This window comes from Carcharodon carcharias (genome assembly GCF_017639515.1).
Source record: "Carcharodon carcharias isolate sCarCar2 chromosome 35 unlocalized genomic scaffold, sCarCar2.pri SUPER_35_unloc_4, whole genome shotgun sequence".
In the NCBI taxonomy this organism is placed as follows: Eukaryota; Metazoa; Chordata; class Chondrichthyes; order Lamniformes; family Lamnidae; genus Carcharodon; species Carcharodon carcharias.
In genome coordinates this window covers 831,456-851,154 of record NW_024470720.1, presented here as the reverse complement: position 1 = coordinate 851,154, position 19,699 = coordinate 831,456, and the positions used below count along the sequence as shown (strand labels likewise).

The 19,699-nt window shown below is 58.9% G+C and overlaps 1 protein-coding gene across 1 annotated transcript in view; it reads left to right on the top strand.

The window, feature by feature from the left end:
- Positions 1 to 267: 267 nt before the first annotated feature.
- Positions 268 to 19,699, top strand: part of LOC121274233 (twinfilin-2-B-like) — a 20,463-nt gene continuing 1,031 nt past the window's right edge. The window contains exons 1-5 of the mRNA XM_041181430.1: positions 268 to 362; positions 10,367 to 10,444; positions 13,607 to 13,785; positions 15,199 to 15,294; positions 15,537 to 15,704. Of these exons, the coding sequence (XP_041037364.1) occupies positions 338 to 362; positions 10,367 to 10,444; positions 13,607 to 13,785; positions 15,199 to 15,294; positions 15,537 to 15,704 (546 nt within the window). The 5' untranslated portion in view covers positions 268 to 337. The remainder of the gene's footprint in view (positions 363 to 10,366; positions 10,445 to 13,606; positions 13,786 to 15,198; positions 15,295 to 15,536; positions 15,705 to 19,699) is intronic.

The window sequence follows — 19,699 nt, the reverse complement described above, 5'->3', positions numbered from 1 at the left end:
ATATATACTATAAATATATACATATAGATAGATAAAATATAAATATGTTTACATATAGACTAAATATAAATATGTATATTATGTATAATCAGTGTGACTCCCCACCTGGTCAAACATTCCCCTTTAAGACGGGGCGGGGTTTGTATCCTGGACCTTCCCCTTTAAGAGGGGGCGGGGTATGTCTCCGGGACCTTCCCCTTTAAGAGGGGGCGGGGTTTGTCTCCGGGACCTTCCCCTTTAAGAGGTAATTTCCTGCCGCCAGCCCTCCCCTTTAAGGGCTGTTCCCGGAAGTTCGGCGGCTTCCGGGTTTGGGACTGAAAAAACCTCCAGGGATAAAATGTCCCATCAAACTGGGATCAGCGGTGGGTAACAGGGTGGGGGAGGAGGGAGAGACAGACACACACACACACACACACACAGACAGGTAGAGACAGATAGACAGAGAGAGGGAGGGAGAGACAGACAGACAGAGAGAGAGAGAGAGACAGACAGAGGGAGAGAGAGACAGACAGGCGGAGGGAGACAGACAGACGGAGGGAGAGAGAGACAGACAGACGGAGGGAGAGAGAGAGAGACAGACAGAGGGAGAGACAGACAGACAGACGGAGGGAGAGAGAGACAGACGGAGGGAGAGAGACAGACAGACGGAGGGAGAGAGAGAGACAGACAGACGGAGGGAGAGAGAGAGAGACAGACAGAGGGAGAGACAGACAGACAGACGGAGGGAGAGAGAGACAGACGGAGGGAGAGAGACAGACAGACGGAGGGAGAGAGAGAGACAGACAGACGGAGGGAGAGAGAGAGAGACAGACGGAGGGAGAGAGAGAGAGACAGACGGAGGGAGAGAGAGAGAGACAGACGGAGGGAGAGAGAGACAGACAGACGGAGGGAGAGAGAGACAGACAGACGGAGGGAGAGAGAGACAGACAGATGGAGGGAGAGAGAGAGACAGACAGACAGACAGAGGGAGAGAGAGACAGACAGAGGAAGAGAGACAGACAGACGGAGGGAGAGAGAGAGACAGACAGACGGAGGGAGAGAGAGAGAGACAGACGGAGGGAGAGAGAGAGACAGACGGAGGGAGAGAGAGACAGACAGACGGAGGGAGAGAGAGACAGACAGACGGAGGGAGAGAGAGACAGACAGACGGAGGGAGAGAGAGACAGACAGGCGGAGGGAGACAGACAGACGGAGGGAGAGAGAGACAGACAGACGGAGGGAGAGAGAGAGAGACAGACAGAGGGAGAGACAGACAGACAGACGGAGGGAGAGAGAGACAGACGGAGGGAGAGAGACAGACAGACGGAGGGAGAGAGAGAGACAGACAGACGGAGGGAGAGAGAGAGAGACAGACGGAGGGAGAGAGAGAGAGACAGACGGAGGGAGAGAGAGAGACAGACGGAGGGAGAGAGAGAGACAGACGGAGGGAGAGAGAGAGACAGACGGAGGGAGAGAGAGAGACAGACGGAGGGAGAGAGAGACAGACAGACGGAGGGAGAGAGAGACAGACAAATGGAGGGAGAGAGAGAGAGACAGACAGACAGACAGAGGGAGAGAGAGACAGACAGAGGAAGAGAGACAGACAGACGGAGGGAGAGAGAGAGACAGACAGACGGAGGGAGAGAGAGAGAGACAGACGGAGGGAGAGAGAGAGACAGACGGAGGGAGAGAGAGACAGACAGACGGAGGGAGAGAGAGACAGACAGATGGAGGGAGAGAGAGAGACAGACGGAGGGAGAGAGACAGACAGACAGACGGAGGGAGAGAGAGACAGACGGAGGGAGACGGACAGACAGGGACAGACAGACAGACAGGGAGAGAGGGACAGACAGACAGACAGGGAGAGAGGGACAGACAGACAGGGAGAGAGGGACAGACAGGGAGAGAGGGACAGACAGGGAGAGACACAGAGACAGACAGACAGAGGGAGAGAAAGAGAAGGAGAGCGAGACAGAGGGAGAGAGACACAGACAGACAGAGACACAGAGAGAGAGAGAGAGAGACAGAATGGGAGGGGCCGGGGGAAGGAAGTATCCCTTCAGGGGAATTCCGGTGTGAGAGAGGGATTGAGGGGGGGAGGGGACCTGGGAGGGGTGGGTGGGTGTGTGGGGGAGTGGGGAGGGGAGGGGTGGGTGGGGGAGAGGAGAGTTTCCGTTAAGAGAGAGAGAGAGGGGGGGGGACCCGAGACCAACCCGGGTGCAGAATCTCCAGTCGGAGGGACTGAGGGAGAGACCTGGACCTCTGAGCGGTGGGGAGGGAGGGGAGTGGGTGCGGAGGACGAGGGGGGAGGGTGGGGAGTGGGTGCGGAGGACGAGGGGGGAGGGGGAGGGAGTGGGTGCGGAGGACGAGGGTGGAGGGGGAGGGAGTGGGTGCGGAGGACAAGGGGGAGGGGGAGGGTGGGGAGTGGGCGCGGAGGACGAGGGGGGAGGGTGGGGAGTGGGTGCGGAGGACGAGGGGGAGGGGGAGGGAGTGGGTGCGGAGGACGAGGAGGGAGGGGGAGGGTGGGGAGTGGGTGCGGAGGACGAGGGTGGAGGGGGAGGGAGTGGGTGCGGAGGACGAGGAGGGAGGGGGAGGGTGGGGAGTGGGTGCGGAGGACGAGGGTGGAGGGGGAGGGAGTGGGTGCGGAGGACGAGGAGGGAGGGGGAGGGAGTGGGTGCGGAGGACGAGGAGGGAGGGGGAGGGAGACTGGGGTGAGGGGGGTTGAAATGTGGCATCAGGAGGCCAAATCTTGAACATCCACAGTGGCTGCATTTCTATCCTCTTATACCCCCTTCCCCCTCTGACATACCCCCCTCCCCCTCTGACATACCCCCCCTCCCCCTCTGACATACCCCCCCTCCCCCTCTGACATACCCCCCCTCCCCCTCTGACATACCCCCCCTCCCCCTCTGACATACCCCCCCTCCCCCTCTGACATACCCCCCCTCCCCCTCTGACATACCCCCCTCCCCCTCTGACATACCCCCCCCCTCCCCCTCTGACATACCCCCCCTCCCCCTCTGACATACCCCCTTCCCCCTCTGACATACCCCCCCTCCCCCTCTGACATACCCCCCCTCCCCCTCTGACATACCCCCCCCTCCCCCTCTGACATAACCCCCCTCCCCCTCTGACATACCCCACTCCCCCTCTGACATACCCCCCCTCCCCCTCTGACATACCCCCCCTCCCCCTCTGACATACCCCCACTCCCCCTCTCCCTCCCTTTGATATCCCCCCACCCCCACTCTCCTCCCCACCCCCACTCTCCTCCCCCAGAGCCCGGTAAGTATCAACCCCTTCCAGCATGTATCCGATTACTCCCCCCCCCCCCCCCTCTTCTTTCGAGGAGAGCTTCCTGCTCCTCGGAAGGAGGTGAATCTTGTGGAATTCCCGATGCCCGGAGGTCGCTCCATCGTCGAGTACGTTGGAGACCCTGATCGCGAGGTGGTGGGACGCTGAGTGAATCGAGGGACAGGGGCTGGAGAGGAGAGCTGCGGGGAAAGACCAGCCACGATCGTACTGAACAGGGGAAAGCAGGCTCGATGGGCTGAATAGCCTCCTAATTCTTTCTGTAGGTGACCAGGTGACCAACCCTCCGTCTGTCAGCGTGGGTATCCACATCTTACAGGCCACGTCCAGTCCAGTTTCTCCTTTACTCACTCGATCCAAACCCCCTCGTGACTCTGAACGCCTCGATTCAATCTCCCCCTTAACCTTCTCCGCTCTGAAGGAGAACAATCCCAGCTTCTCCGCGTGAACCGAAGTCCCCGGGAACCATCCTGGTGAATCTCCCTCCCTCCGCACCCTCTCCGAGACCCTCGACACTCTTCTGGGTGTGCGGGGAGGGCCTGGAATTGGGAGGGAGCTGGGGGGTCTAACCCCTCCCCCCCCCAGAGGTTGATAAAGGGTTCGATGTAACATCCGATGAAACATTGACTCCTTTTCTCTCTCTCCGCGGATGTTGCCAGAGCTGCTGAGGTCTTCCAGAACCTTCCGGTTTCTATTCAATGCGCCTTCCTGACTGCTGTGCTCTGCCTCTACTTGCAAAGCTCAGGATCCTGAGAACAATTTTTTTTTAAAAAAACAGGCTTCTCGACTTAGGTCACCTTCACTGATTTGTGAAGTTTAACACAGATGCTGCTCCCTCTGTCCCTATTTATCCTCGTACCAAATGTCTCTGCATGGTTTTCCCGGAAAAATGTCACTTCACCCCTCTGTGTTAAACTGTATCTGTCACACACCTGCCCATTTCACCCCTCTCTCTCTCTCTGTGTTAAACTGTATCTGTCACACACCTGCCCATTTCACCCCTCTCTCTCTCTGTGTTAAACTGTATCTGTCACACACCTGCCCATTTCACCCCTCTCTCTCTGTGTTAAACTGTATCTGTCACACACCTGCCCATTTCACCACTCTCTCTGTGTGTTAAACTGTATCTGTCACACACCTGCCCATTTCACCCCCACCCCTCTCTCTGTGTGTTAAACTGTATCTGTCACACACCTGCCCATTTCACCCCTCTCTCTCTCTCTCTCTCTGTGTTAAACTGTATCTGTCACACACCTGCCCATTTCACCCCTCTCTCTCTGTGTTAAACTGTATCTGTCACACACCTGCCCATTTCACCCCTCTCTCTCTGTGTGTTAAACTGTATCTGTCACACACCTGCCGATTTCACCCCTCTCTCTCTCTCTGTGTTAAACTGTATCTGCCACACACCTGCCCATTTCACCCCTCTCTCTGTGTTAAACTGTATCTGTCACACACCAGCCCATTTCACCCCTCTCTCTCTCTGTGTTAAACTGTATCTGTCACACACCTGCCCATTTCAGCCCTCTCTCTCTCTCTGTGTTAAACAGTATCTGTCACACACCTGCCCATTTCACCCCTCTCTCTCTGTGTTAAACTGTATCTGCCACACACCTGCCCATTTCACCCCTCTCTCTCTCTGTGTTAAACTGTATCTGTCACACACCTGCCCATTTCACCCCTCTCTCTCGCTGTGTTAAACTGTATCTGTCACACACCTGCCCATTTCACCCCCCTCTCTCTCTCTGTGTTAAACTGTATCTGTCACACACGTGCCCATTTCACCCCTCTCTCTCTGTGTTAAACTGTATCTGTCACACGCCTGCCCATTTCACCCCTCTCTCTCTCTGTGTTAAACTGTATCTGTCACACACCTGCCCATTTCACCCCCCTCTCTCTCTCTGTGTTAAACTGTATCTGTCACACACGTGCCCATTTCACCCCTCTCTCTCTGTGTTAAACTGTATCTGTCACACACCTGCCCATTTCACCCCTCTCTCTCTCTGTGTGTTAAACTGTATCTGTCACGCACCTGCCCATTTCACCCCTCTCTCTCTCTGTGTGTTAAACTGTATCTGTCACACACCTGCCCATTTCACCCCTCTCTCTCTCTCTGTGTTAAACTGTATCTGTCACACACCTGCCCATTTCACCCCTCTCTCTCGGTGTTAAACTGTATCTGTCACACACCTGCCCATTTCACCCCTCTCTCTCTCTCTGTGTTAAACTGTATCTGTCACACACCTGCCCATTTCACCCCTCTCTCTCTCTGTGTTAAACTGTATCTGTCACACACCTGCCCATTTCACCCCTCTCTCTCTCTCTGTGTTAAACTGTATCTGTCACACACCTGCCCATTTCACTCCTCTCTCTCGGTGTTAAACTGTATCTGTCACACACCTGCCCATTTCACCCCTCTCTCTCTCTCTGTGTTAAACTGTATCTGTCACACACCTGCCCATTTCACCCCTCTCTCTCTCTCGGTGTTAAACTGTATCTGTCACACACCTGCCCATTTCACCTCTCTCTTTCTCTCTGTGTTAAACTGTATCTGTCACACACCTGCCCATTTCACCCCTCTCTGTGTGTTAAACTGTATCTGTCACACACCTGCCCATTTCACCCCTCTCTCTCTGTGTTAAACTGTATCTGTCACACACCTGCCCATTTCACCCCCCTCTCTCTGTGTTAAACTGTATCTGTCACACACGTGCCCATTTCACCCCTCTCTCTCTGTGTTAAACTGTATCTGTCACACACCTGCCCATTTCACCCCTCTCTCTCTCTGTGTTAAACTGTATCTGTCACGCACCTGCCCATTTCACCCCTCTCTCTCTCTGTGTGTTAAACTGTATCTGTCACACACCTGCCCATTTCACCCCTCTCTCTCTGTGTTAAACTGTATCTGCCACACACCTGCCCATTTCACCCCTCTCTCTCTCTGTGTTAAACTGTATCTGTCACACACCTGCCCATTTCACCCCTCTCTCTCGCTGTGTTAAACTGTATCTGTCACACACCTGCCCATTTCACCCCCCTCTCTCTCTCTGTGTTAAACTGTATCTGTCACACACGTGCCCATTTCACCCCTCTCTCTCTGTGTTAAACTGTATCTGTCACACGCCTGCCCATTTCACCCCTCTCTCTCTCTGTGTTAAACTGTATCTGTCACACACCTGCCCATTTCACCCCCCTCTCTCTCTCTGTGTTAAACTGTATCTGTCACACACGTGCCCATTTCACCCCTCTCTCTCTGTGTTAAACTGTATCTGTCACACACCTGCCCATTTCACCCCTCTCTCTCTCTGTGTGTTAAACTGTATCTGTCACGCACCTGCCCATTTCACCCCTCTCTCTCTCTGTGTGTTAAACTGTATCTGTCACACACCTGCCCATTTCACCCCTCTCTCTCTCTCTGTGTTAAACTGTATCTGTCACACACCTGCCCATTTCACCCCTCTCTCTCGGTGTTAAACTGTATCTGTCACACACCTGCCCATTTCACCCCTCTCTCTCTCTCTGTGTTAAACTGTATCTGTCACACACCTGCCCATTTCACCCCTCTCTCTCTCTGTGTTAAACTGTATCTGTCACACACCTGCCCATTTCACCCCTCTCTCTCTCTCTGTGTTAAACTGTATCTGTCACACACCTGCCCATTTCACTCCTCTCTCTCGGTGTTAAACTGTATCTGTCACACACCTGCCCATTTCACCCCTCTCTCTCTCTCTGTGTTAAACTGTATCTGTCACACACCTGCCCATTTCACCCCTCTCTCTCTCTCGGTGTTAAACTGTATCTGTCACACACCTGCCCATTTCACCTCTCTCTTTCTCTCTGTGTTAAACTGTATCTGTCACACACCTGCCCATTTCACCCCTCTCTCTCTGTGTGTTAAACTGTATCTGTCACACACCTGCCCATTTCACCCCTCTCTCTCTGTGTTAAACTGTATCTGTCACACACCTGCCCATTTCACCCCCCTCTCTCTGTGTTAAACTGTATCTGTCACACACGTGCCCATTTCACCCCTCTCTCTCTGTGTTAAACTGTATCTGTCACACACCTGCCCATTTCACCCCTCTCTCTCTCTGTGTTAAACTGTATCTGTCACACACCTGCCCATTTCACCCCTCTCTCTCTCTCTGTGTTAAACTGTATCTGTCACACACCTGCCCATTTCACCCCTCTCTCTCTCTCTGTGTTAAACTGTATCTGTCACACACCTGCCCATTTCACCCCTCTCTCTCTCTGTGTTAAACTGTATCTGTCACACACCTGCCCATTTCACCCCTCTCTCTCTCTCTCTGTTAAACTGTATCTGTCACACACCTGCCCATTTCACCCCTCTCTCTCTGTGTTAAACTGTATCTGTCACACACCTGCCAATTTCACCCCTCTCTCTCTGTGTTAAACTGTATCTGTCACACATCTGCCCATTTCACCCCTCTCTCTCTCTCTCTGTGTTAAACTGTATCTGTCACACACCAGCCCATTTCACCCCCCTCTCTCTCTCTGTTAAACTGTATCTGTCACACACCTGCCCATTTCACTCCTCTCTCTCTCTCTGTGTTAAACTGTATCTGCCACACACCTGCCCATTTCACCCCTCTCTCTCTCTCTGTGTTAAACTGTATCTGTCACACACCTGCCCATTTCACCCCTCTCTCTCGGTGTTAAACTGTATCTGTCACACACCTGCCCATTTCACCCCTCTCTCTGTGTGTTAAACTGTATCTATCACACACCTGCCCATTTCATCCCTCTCTCTGTGTGTTAAACTGTATCTGTCACACACCTGCCCATTTCACCCCTCTCTCTCTCTGTGTTAAACTGTATCTGTCACACACCTGCCCATTTCACCCCTCTCTCTCTGTGTGTTAAACTGTATCTGTCACACACCTGCCCATTTCACCCCTCTCTCTCTCTGTGTTAAACTGTATCTGCCACACGCCTGCCCATTTGATATGTGTTTCCATACAGTCACCGCTCCCTTTAGTCCTGTGCGTTTTGATTTTGCCGGCGAGTCTGTTCTGTACATCGTCGAATGCCTTCAGAGAGACCCGACACCCATCAAAAGTACCTCGCGCCCCCCCCCGCCAAACCCCGCATTTGCCTCAGCAAAGTCACTCAGGCCCGATCCCTTTCTATCCTTTCACAGGATGAACTAGGCAGCATTGGTTGCCCATCCCTAACTGCCCCTTGGGCCGGGGGTTTGTGGGGGGGAGGAGTGGTTGGCTCGCTGGGGCCCGTTTCAAGGGGTGGGGGTGGGCGTCAGTCGAGAGTCAGCCACGTGGCTGCGGGGGTCTGGAGGTCACACGGAGACCAGACCGGGAGTACGGACGGGTGGATTTCACTCCTCTTAAAGGGACATTGTCGAACCAGATGGGGGACACGTCGGGGGTGGGGGAGATGGAGGGAACGAGTGTATCCGAGCTGCAGAAGAGGAGGCGATGATTCCCGTCTGCCCTTCGTCTCTCAAAGCAAGGCGGTGGGGGGTGGGCGGGCGGGGGGAAGACAGGAGTCACGTGAGAAGAGCTGTTACCGCCCGGTTGGATTGAAGGCGCCCCATCTTCGCTGAGAGGACTCAACGATTCGTCGGATTGGGGTTGACCTCATCGGGGGCCCCTCCGGTTTCATCTCCGGTCCCGGCTTCCGGAACGTTCCGTTTGCTTCGTTCCAGCGCCTGGGAGGGGAGCAGCCACTTCCTCGACGATGACGGGGGTGTGGTAGAATCGGGATTGGGACCGATCCGGAGCAGGAATGTGCCAGTCCCCTTCCCGAGGCTCCCTCCCCGAGAGTCCAGTGAATATTCCGGAAGGCTTACCCCCCCCCTCCTCCGAGGGGGATGTCGGCACGCGAGACGAGGAGCCGAGGTTCCAGGCGGACGTGGAAGCTGCTTGGCGTTTGTCCGCCCTCTGTGTACCCCGGGATGTCGGGAATGTCGGTGACCCCGATGGTGAACTGGACATTACTGAGGCCAGGCTGCCCATCTCCGCCCACGTCCCAGCTCCTCGGCGACTGGAATCCTCGGCCTGACCTCTTTAACTTCCGACTCGACATCTCCGACACTCCCGGCTGCCTCCCTCCAGAAACCTCGGCTCATCCGGAACTCCAGTAATCACCCCCCTCCCCCGTGTCCAAACTCACACCGAGTCCCCTTCACCCCTCACCCCCTGTTCTCGCTGACCCACACCGGCACCCGGTCCAGGAACCCTTCCCTATTTCTGTAACCTCCTCCAGCCCCCTACACCTCTCTCTATCTCTGTAACCTCCTCCAGCCCCCTACACCCCTCCCTATCTCTGTAACCTCCTCCAGCCCCTACACCCCTCCCTATCTCTGTAACCTCCTCCAGCCCCTACAACCCTCCCTATCTCTGTAACCTCCTCCAGCCCCGACACCCCTCCCTATCTCTGTAACCTCCTCCAGCCCCTACACCCCTCCCTATCTCTGTAACCTCCTCCAGCCCCTACACCCCTCCCTATCTCTGTAAACTCCTCCAGCCCCTACGCCCCTCCCTATCTCTGTAACCTCCTCCAGCCCCTACACCCCTCCCTATCTCTGTAACCTCCTCCAGCCCATACTCCCTTCCCTATCTCTGTAACCTCCTCCAGCTCCTACACCCCTACCTATCTCTGTAACCTCCTCCAGTCCCCTACACCCCTCCCTATCTCTGTAACCTCCTCCAGCTCCTACACCCTTCCCTATCTCTGTAACCTCCTCCAGCCCCTACACCCCTCCCTATCTCTGTAACCTCCTCCAGCCCCTACAACCCTCCCTATCTCTGTAACCTCCTCCAGCCCCTACAACCCTCCCTATCTCTGTAACCTCCTCCAGCCCCCTACACCCCTCCCTATCTCTGTAACCTCCTCCAGCCCCTACACCCCTCCCTATCTCTGTAACCTCCTCCAGCCCCTACACCCCTCCCTATCTCTGTAACCTCCTCCAGCCCCTACAACCCTCCCTATCTCTGTAACCTCCTCCTGCCCCCTACACCCCTCCCTACCTCTTAAACCCTCTCCCTCCAGCCCCCGCCCCACTGATTCTCTCCTGTTTTGTTCCTTGTTTCTGCAGTTTCACCAGATTTACAGCGAGTGTTTTCCCAATCTAAGGATGGTTCGGTCAGACTGATCCAGGTCCTCATCGAGAATGGTATGGGATCTTCCTGTGTATCCCCTCTGTCGGAATCCAGCTCTGCTTTGATTTGTATGATACCCTGATTAGGTAGCAGGGGCTGGCGTGGGGGAATGAGTGTCACGCCCGGTGTCTGAATGAACCGGCGGGGTCGGGGGGCGGTGAGTTGGGGGGCGGGGGGTCTAGGGGCTGGGCTGATTGTGTTTTTCTCGCTCCCCGAGATCACTGATTGAGTCAGGTTGGGGGCTGGGGTTAACGTGTGGGTTAGAGAGGAGATGGGGATGGGGATGGGGGGGTTGGGGTGTGGGGGAGGGGTGATGGGCTGGGGGAAGTGGGTGGGGGGGTTGGTGGGGGAGGGGCGGTGGGGGTGACAAGGAGCTAGAGGAGGGGTGGTGGGGGAGGGGGATTGGCGGTGGGGGGGACAGGCAGGGGCAGTGGGGGAGGGGCGGTGAGCAGCTGTGGGGGGGGGTTGGGGAGGGGGAGGGGCGGTGGGGGAGGTGCAGTGGGGAAGTTGGGGAGGGGGAGGGGAGGTTGGGGAGGGGGAGGGGCGGTGGGGGAGGTGCAGTGGGGAGGTGGGGGAGGGGGAGGGGCGGTGGGGGAGGGGGAGGGGCGGTGGGGGAGGTGCAGTGGGGAGGTGGGGGAGGGGGAGGGGCGGTGGAGGGGGAGGGGGAGGGGAGGGCGGTGGGGGAGGTGCAGTGGGGAGGTGGGGGAGGGGGAGGGGCGGTGGGGGAGGGGGAGGGGAGGTGGGGGAGGGGGAGGGGCGGTGGGGGAGGTGCAGTGGGGAAGTTGGGGAGGGGGAGGGGAGGTGGGGGAGGGGGAGGGGGGTGGGGGAGGTGCAGTGGGGAGGTGGGGGAGGGGGAGGGGCGGTGGGGGAGGGGGAGGGGAGGTGGGGGAGGGGGAGGGGCGGTGGGGGAGGTGCAGTGGGGAAGTTGGGGAGGGGGAGGGGAGGTGGGGGAGGGGGAGGGGAGGTGGGGGAGGGCTGGTGGGGGAGGGGCGGTGAGCAGCGGGGGGGTGGTTGGGAGGTGCAGTGAGGAGGTTGGGGAGGGGGAGGGGAGGTGGGGGAGGTGCAGTGGGGAGGTGGGGGAGGGGGAGGGGCGGTGAGCAGCGGGGGGGTGGTTGGGAGGTGCAGTGGGGCGGTGGGGGAGGGGGAGGGGCGGTGGGGGAGGGGGAGGGGCGGTGGGGGAGGTGCAGTGGGAAGTTGGGGAGGGGGAGGGGAGGTGGGGGAGGGGGAGGGGCGGTGGGGGAGGTGCAGTGGGGAGGTTGGGGAGGGGGAGGGGAGGTGGGGGAGGTGCAGTGGGGCGGTGGGGGAGGGGGAGGGGAGGTGGGGGAGGTGCAGTGGGGAGGTTGGGGAGGGGGAGGGGTGGTGGGGGAGGGGGAGGGGTGGTGGGGGAGGGGGAGGGGCGGTGGGGGAGGTGCAGTGGGGAGGTGGGGGAGGGGGAGGGGTGGTGGGGGAGGGGGAGGGGTGGTGGGGGAGGGGGAGGGGCAGTGGGGGAGGTGCAGTGGGGAGGTGGGGGAGGGGGAGGGGAGGTGGGGGAGGGGGAGGGGCGGTGGGGGAGGTGCAGTGGGGAGGTGGGGGAGGGGGAGGGGAGGTGGGGGAGGTGCAGTGGGGAAGTTGGGGAGGGGGAGGGGAGGTGGGGGAGGGGGAGGGGTGGTGGGGGAGGGGGAGGGGCGGTGGGGGAGGTGCAGTGGGGAAGTTGGGGAGGGGGAGGGGAGGTGGGGGAGGGGGAGGGGCGGTGGGGGAGGTGCAGTGGGGAAGTTGGGGAGGGGGAGGGGAGGTGGGGGAGGGGGAGGGGAGGTGGGGGAGGGGCGGTGAGCAGTGGGGGGGTGGTTGGGAGGTGCAGTGAGGAGGTTGGGGAGGGGGAGGGGAGGTGGGGGAGGGGGAGGGGAGGTGGGGGAGGGGGAGGGGTGGTGGGGGAGGGGGAGGGGCGGTCGGGGAGGTGCAGTGGGGAGGTGGGGGAGGGGGAGGGGCGGTGGGGGAGGGGGAGGGGCGGTGGGGGAGGTGCAGTGGGGAAGTTGGGGAGGGGGAGGGGAGGTGGGGGAGGGGGAGGGGCGGTGGGGGAGGGGGAGGGGCGGTGGGGGAGGTGCAGTGGGGCGGTGGGGGAGGGGGAGGGGCGGTGGGGGAGGGGGAGGGGCGGTGGGGGAGGGGGAGGGGCGGTGGGGGAGGTGCAGTGGGGAAGTTGGGGAGGGGGAGGGGGGGTGGGGGAGGGGGAGGGGAGGTGGGGGAGGTGCAGTGGGGAGGTGGGGGAGGGGGAGGGGTGGTGGGGGAGGGGGAGGGGCGGTGGGGGAGGGGGAGGGGCGGTGGGGGAGGTGCAGTGGGAAGTTGGGGAGGGGGAGGGGGGGTGGGGGAGGGGGAGGGGAGGTGGGGGAGGTGCAGTGGGGAGGTGGGGAGGGGGAGGGGTGGTGGGGGAGGGGGAGGGGTGGTGGGGGAGGGGGAGGGGCAGTGGGGGAGGTGCAGTGGGGAGGTGGGGGAGGGGGAGGGGCGGTGGGGGAGGTGCAGTGGGGAGGTGGGGAGGGGGAGGGGTGGTGGGGGAGGGGGAGGGGTGGTGGGGGAGGGGGAGGGGCAGTGGGGGAGGTGCAGTGGGGAAGTTGGGGAGGGGGAGGGGAGGTGGGGGAGGGGGAGGGGCGGTGGGGGAGGTGCAGTGGGGAAGTTGGGGAGGGGGAGGGGAGGTGGGGGAGGGGGAGGGGAGGTGGGGGAGGGCTGGTGTGGGAGGGGCGGTGAGCAGTGGGGGGGTGGTTGGGAGGTGCAGTGAGGAGGTTGGGGAGGGGGAGGGGAGGTGGGGGAGGGGGAGGGGAGGTGGGGGAGGTGCAGTGGGGAGGTGGGGGAGGGAGAGGGGAGGTGGGGGAGGGGGAGGGGAGGTGGGGGAGGTGCAGTGGGGAGGTGGGGGAGGGAGAGGGGAGGTGGGGGAGGGGGAGGGGCGGTGAGCAGCGGGGGGGTGGTTGGGAGGTGCAGTGAGGAGGTTGGGGAGGGGGAGGGGAGGTGGGGGAGGTGTAGTGGGGAGGTGGGGGAGGGGGAGGGGAGGTGGGGGAGGTGCAGTGGGGAGGTTGGGGATGGGGAGGGGAGGTTGGGGAGGGGGAGGGGCGGTGAGCAGCGGGGGGGGGGGGGGGGGGTGTTGGTGGTGGTTGGGAGGTGCAGTGGGGGCCCCTGCACCAGTCTGACGCTAGCTGGTCTCTGGTTGGCAGAGCTCCTCGTGCCAGGCGAGCGTCGGAAGCCGGGCCTGGCCTGGGACCAAGATTACGATGAGCTGGTGCTGCCTCTTCTTAGCAAGACCCAGCCCTGCTACCTCCTGTACTGTCTGGACAGCCGCAACGCCCAGGGGCTGGAGTGGATCTTCATATCCTGGACCCCCGAGATCTCATCCGTAAGATGTGACGGTCTGTGTGGGGGAGGGGTGGGGCACTGGGGGAGGGGTGGGGCACTGGGTGGGGCGGTTGTGTTACTGGGGTCAGGAGGGACTCCCCAACTGATCCCATCCCCGTCTCCCCGACTCTCTCTGCAAGTCGTTAGCTAATAATCTTTTAAATGAAAACCAAATCAACAAAATTGGGATAAATCAGGCACAGCCCCTAATTCAGGTCAGCTGTAAAACCAAGAACAATCGTTAGCTAATAGAAGGATTGGGAGGTTTTATTGTTTAGTGTTTATTGGGAGGGGAATCGAGTACAAAAGTAGGGAGGTTATGCTTCAGTTGTACAGGGCGCTGGTGAGACCACATGTGGAGGACTCTGTCCAGTGTTGGTCACCTTATTTAAGGAAGGATGTAAACGTGTTGGAAGAAGTTCAGAGAAGGTTCACTAGACCTGGAATGGGTGGGTTGTCTTATGAGGGAAGGTCGGACAGGTTAGACTTGTATCTGCTGGAGTTTGGAAGAGTGAGAGGCAACTCGGTTGAAACCTTTAAGACCCTGAGGCGTCTTGGACAGGGTGGATGTGCAGATGATGTTCCCCTCTTGTGGGAGAATCTAGAACTGGGGGGGGGGGGTGGGGGGGGGGTCACTGTTCAAAAATAAGGGGTCGTCCGTTTAAGACCGAGGTGAGGAGGAATTTATTCTCTGAGGATTCTCTCCAAGAGTGTCTGGAATTCTCTTCCTCCAAAGGCGGTGGGGGTAGAGTGTTTGGGCATTTTTAAGGCCGAGGTGGATGGATTCTTGATAAGCGAGAGGGTGATTGGTTATCGGGGTGGGGGGGTGCGCTAGGCGGGAGTGTGGGATTGAGGTTACAATCGGACCAGCCACGATTTTCTGGAAAGGCATTGCAGGCTCGAGGGGCTGAATGGCCACCTCCTGCTCCCACGTCTAATGGTTTTATACACGGACGAGGGCGGCAGACGCACGGGGAACACCAGCGCCTGGAAGTCCCCCTCCGAGCACACCCCCCCCCCCACACACCCATCCCGACTTGGGAATATATCGGCCGTCCCTTCACCGGCGCTGGGTCCAAATCCTGGGACTCCCCTCCCTGACAGCGCGGTGGGTGTACCTACACCGCACGGGGACTGCAGCAGCTCAAGAAGGCGGCTCACCACCCCCCCCCCCCCCCCCCCAAATCTTCTCAAGGGGGCAATTAGGGACGGGCGATAAACGCTGGGCCCAGCACCCTGTGATTGAGTTCAAGTTAAAGTCGGCCGTGATTGTGTTGAATGATGGAGAGGGGCTGAGTGGCCTCCTCCTGTTGTGTGTGTCCTGGGGGTGGGGTTGGGGGGATGTGACTGCGGGGGGGAAGTGAAGGTGGTTTCTGTTGTGTGGCTGAACCCCTCCCTCCTGCCATGTTTGTAGGTGCGACAGAAGATGTTGTACACAGCGACCAGGGCCACACTGAAGAAGGAGTTTGGCGGTGGACACATCAAGGATGAGATCTCTGCTACGCTGTTGGTACGGTGTTGGGGGGCTGTGGGGGGGGGGCTCTTTCTGCTGCGGGGAGGGGCTGAGAGAACTCCCAGCTCGCTTTACCTTTTGCCCAGCGTCCTTTCCGTGTTGATCCGGTCCCGCGAGGTCGGATTGTTGGGGGTTGCGAGGCTTTCTCGTGAGCTGGGAGTTGTGGAGCCGGTGCCTGATTTCTCTCTCTCTCTCTCTCTCTCTCTCTCTCTCTCTCACACTCTCGCTCCGGATCGCAGGAGGACATCACTCTGAGCGGCTACCGAAACCACCTGGCCTCGGATGCAGCCCCCCCACCCCTGACAGCCGCCGAACAGGAACTGCAACAGCTCAAGATCAACGAGGTAACCCACCACCCCCCCACAACGCACCGCCTTGTGACTGTCCCTTTCTGCCTGTGTCTGTGTGTGTGCATGTCTCTGTCTGCCTGTGTCTATGCCTCTGTCTCTCTGTGCATGCGTGTGTGTGCACATGTCTCTGTCTGCCTGTGTGTGTGTGTCTCTCTGTCTGCCTGTGTGTGTGTGTCTCTCTGTCTGCCTGTGTGTGTGTGTCTCTCTGTCTGCCTGTGTGTGTGTGTCTCTCTGTCTGCCTGTGTCTGTGTGTCTGTCTGTCTGCCTGTGTCTGTGTGTCTGTCTGCCTGTCTGTGTGTGTGCATGTCTCTGTCTGTGCCTCTCTCTCTGTGCATGCATGTGTGTGCGCATGTCCCTGTCTGCCTGTGTGTGTGTGTGTCTCTGTCTGCCTGCGTCTGTGTGTGTGTGTGTCTCTGTCTGCCTGTGTCTGTGTCTCTGTCTCTCTGTGCATGCATGTGTGTGTGCATGTCTCTGTCTGCCTGTGTCTGTGTGTGTGCATGTCTCTGCCTGTGTCTGTGCCTCTGTCTCTCTGTGCATGCGTGTGTCTGTGCATGTCCCTGTCTGTCTGTGTCTGTGTGTCCCTGTCTGCCTGTGTGTGTGTCTGTGCATGCGTGTGTTTGTGTGCACATGTCTCTGTGTGTGTGTGTGTCCCTATCTGCCTGTTTGTGTGTGTGTCTGCATGCGTGTGTGTCTGTCTGTGTGCGCATATCCCTGTCTCTGTGTGTGTCCCTGTCTGCCTGTGTTTGTGTCTCTGTGCATGCGTGTGTGTCTGTCTATCTGCGTGTGCACGTCCTTCTTTGTGCGTGTATGTGTGTGTCTGTCTGTGTGCGCACATGTGCATGCTCCTGTGTTTGTGTGTGTGTCTGTCTGTCTCTGTGCCTGTGTACATCTGTCTCTGTGTGCGTGTGTGTTTCTGTCCCACGACAGCCTTCCCCCTCGTCATCTCCCCCCTACCCCCCCTATCCTTCTATCCCTTTCCCCCTCATGTGTTTATCCAGTCTTCTCCCCCCCACCACCCCCCACCCCCCAGCCTTCTCCCCCCCCTCCCCCCCACCCCACCCCCACCCCCCCCACCTCCTTTAACACATGGACACGATTCACCTCGACCCCTCCCTGTGGGAGCGAGTTCCACATTCTCCCCAATCTTTCTGGGTGAGAGAGGTCTCGTTGCGACTGTGGCTTTCTGCACCCTCGTATTCCCCACCCCCCACCTCGAGGCTGGAGGGGGCAGCCATTTTGTTGACCCAAGAGATCAGACCAGTCCCCGAAGCTGCGTCTGCCCCCGGCGGACAGGGGGTCACTGTCCATCCCCTTTGAGCTCCAGCTGCCTTTTTGTAGCTATTTTATTCCAGGGCTGTTTGTGGCACCTTCCTGATCTGCAGCTGGATGTGTTTTTGTGAGCGAGCGAGAGAGTAAACGTTGCTTGTTTATTTAAAGCGTGACAGCGGCGTGTGCTGTGTGTGTGCTGCCTCTCCGGTTGGCAGCAGGAGTCTCTGCCCGGTTCGGTAGGTGTGTGTTTGCGTGTGGCGTGGAACCGTTCCTGTGTGTGCTCTTGGCGTGTCCTGTCGCTTTCCCCTCGCGTTGCTGACTCTCTCTCTCTCTCTCTCTCTCTCTCCGGCAATGCAGGGGGGAGGGAGCCCCCCAAGTGCGCCCCCCCCCCCGTGCCTCATTCGAGGGTTGGGGAGGGCGTGGGTATTCAACTGCGGGAGCTGCGCAGCCCAGCTCGGTCTTGCCCCCTAGCTGACGTGCACTGTCCCGTCAGAATGGCTGATTTCTCCACACCACCCCCCCCCAGCCAAAACCCTCCACCACCAGGCACTGAAGACACCGACAGTGCCCCACCCTCATCCGAGTTGTTACCAAACCGTTGTAACTCACCCCTGGGCTGAGACCTTGGGAAATTCTTCATTTCCTATGCAGAAGATCATTAGGAGCTTATTTTTTAATTCATTCCCAGGATGTGGGTGTCGCTGGCCGGGCCCAGCGTTTATTGCCCATCCCTAATTGCCCCCCCTTGAGAAGCTGGGGGGGGGTGTGAGCCGCCTTCTTGAGCCGCTGCAGTCCCCGTGTGGTGTAGGTACACCCACCGTGCTGTTAGGGAGGAAGTTCCAGGATTGTGTCCGTGTGGTGTAGGTACACCCACCGCGCTGTTAGGGAGGGAGTTCCAGGATTGTGTCCGTGTGGTGTAGGTACACCCACCGTGCTGTTAGGGAGGGAGTTCCAGGATTGTGTCCGTGTGGTGTAGGTACACCCACCGCGCTGTTAGGGAGGGAGTTCCAGGATTGTGTCCATGTGGTGTAGGTACACCACCGTGCTGTTAGGGAGGGAGTTCCAGGATTGTGTCCGTGTGGTGTAGGTACACCCACCGTGCTGTTAGGGAGGGAGTTCCAGGATTGTGTCCGTGTGGTGTAGGTACACCCACCGTGCTGTTAGGGAGGGAGTTCCAGGATTGTGTCCGTGTGGTGTAGGTACACCCACCGTGCTGTTAGGGAGGGAGTTCCAGGATTGTGTCCGTGTGGTGTAGGTACACCCACCGTGCTGTTAGGGAGGGAGTTCCAGGATTGTGTCCCGTGTGGTGTAGGTACACCCACCGTGCTGTTAGGGAGGGAGTTCCAGGATTGTGTCCCCGTGTGGTGTAGGTACACCCACCGTGCTGTTAGGGAGGGAGTTCCAGGATTGTGTCCGTGTGGTGTAGGTACACCCACCGTGCTGTTAGGGAGGGAGTTCCAGGATTGTGTCCCGTGTGGTGTAGGTACACCCACCGTGCTGTTAGGGAGGGAGTTCCAGGATTGTGTCCCGTGTGGTGTAGGTACACCCACCGCGCTGTTAGGGAGGGAGTTCCAGGATTTTGTCCCGTGTGGTGTAGGTACACCCACCGTGCTGTTAGGGAGGGAGTTCCAGGATTTTGTCCTTATGGTGTAGGTACACCCACCGTGCTGTTAGGGAGGGAGTTCCAGGATTGTGTCCGTGTGGTGTAGGTACACCCACCGCGCTGTTAGGGAGGGAGTTCCAGGATTGTGTCCGTGTGTTGTAGGTACACCCACCGCGCTGTTAGGGAGGGAGTTCCAGGATTTTGTCCCGTGTGGTGTAGGTACACCCACCGTGCTGTTAGGGAGGGAGTTCCAGGATTGTGTCCGTGTGGTGTAGGTACACCCACAGAGCTGTTAGGGAGGGAGTTCCAGGATTGTGTCCCCGTGTGGTGTAGGTACACCCACCGTGCTGTTAGGGAGGGAGTTCCAGGATTGTGTCCGTGTGGTGTAGGTACACCCACCGTGCTGTTAGGGAGGGAGTTCCAGGATTGTGTCCCGTGTGGTGTAGGTACACCCACCGCGCTGTTAGGGAGGGAGTTCCAGGATTGTGTCCGTGTGGTGTAGGTACACCCACCGCGCTGTTAGGGAGGGAGTTCCAGGATTGTGTCCGTGTGGTGTAGGTACACCCACCGTGCTGTTAGGGAGGGAGTTCCAGGATTGTGTCCGTGTGGTGTAGGTACACCCACCGCGCTGTTAGGGAGGGAGTTCCAGGATTGTGTCCCGTGTGGTGTAGGTACACCCACCGCTGCTGTTAGGGAGGGAGTTCCAGGATTGTGTCCCGTGTGGTGTAGGTACACCCACCGTGCTGTTAGGGAGGGAGTTCCAGGATTGTGTCCGTGTGGTTGTAGGTACACCCTCCGTGGATGTTAGAGAGGGACTGTTCCAGATTGTGTCCGTGTGGTGTTGGTACACCCACCGTGTGTTTGGGAGAGAGTTCCAGGATTTGTGTACCCGTGTGGTGTAGGTACACCCACCGCGCTGTTAGGGAGGGAGTTCCAGGATTGTGTCCGTGTGGTGTCGTACTCCCACCGTGCTGTTAGGGAGGGAGTTCCAGGAAGATTGTGTCCCGTGTGGTGTAGGTACACCCACCGTGCATGTTAGGGAGGGAAGTTCCAGATTGTGTACGTGTGGTGTAGGTACACCCACCGTGCTGTTAGGGAGGGAGTTCCAGGATTTTGTCCGTGTGGTGTAGGTACAACCCACCGTCGCTGGTAGGGTGGGGTTCCAGGATTGTGTCCGTGT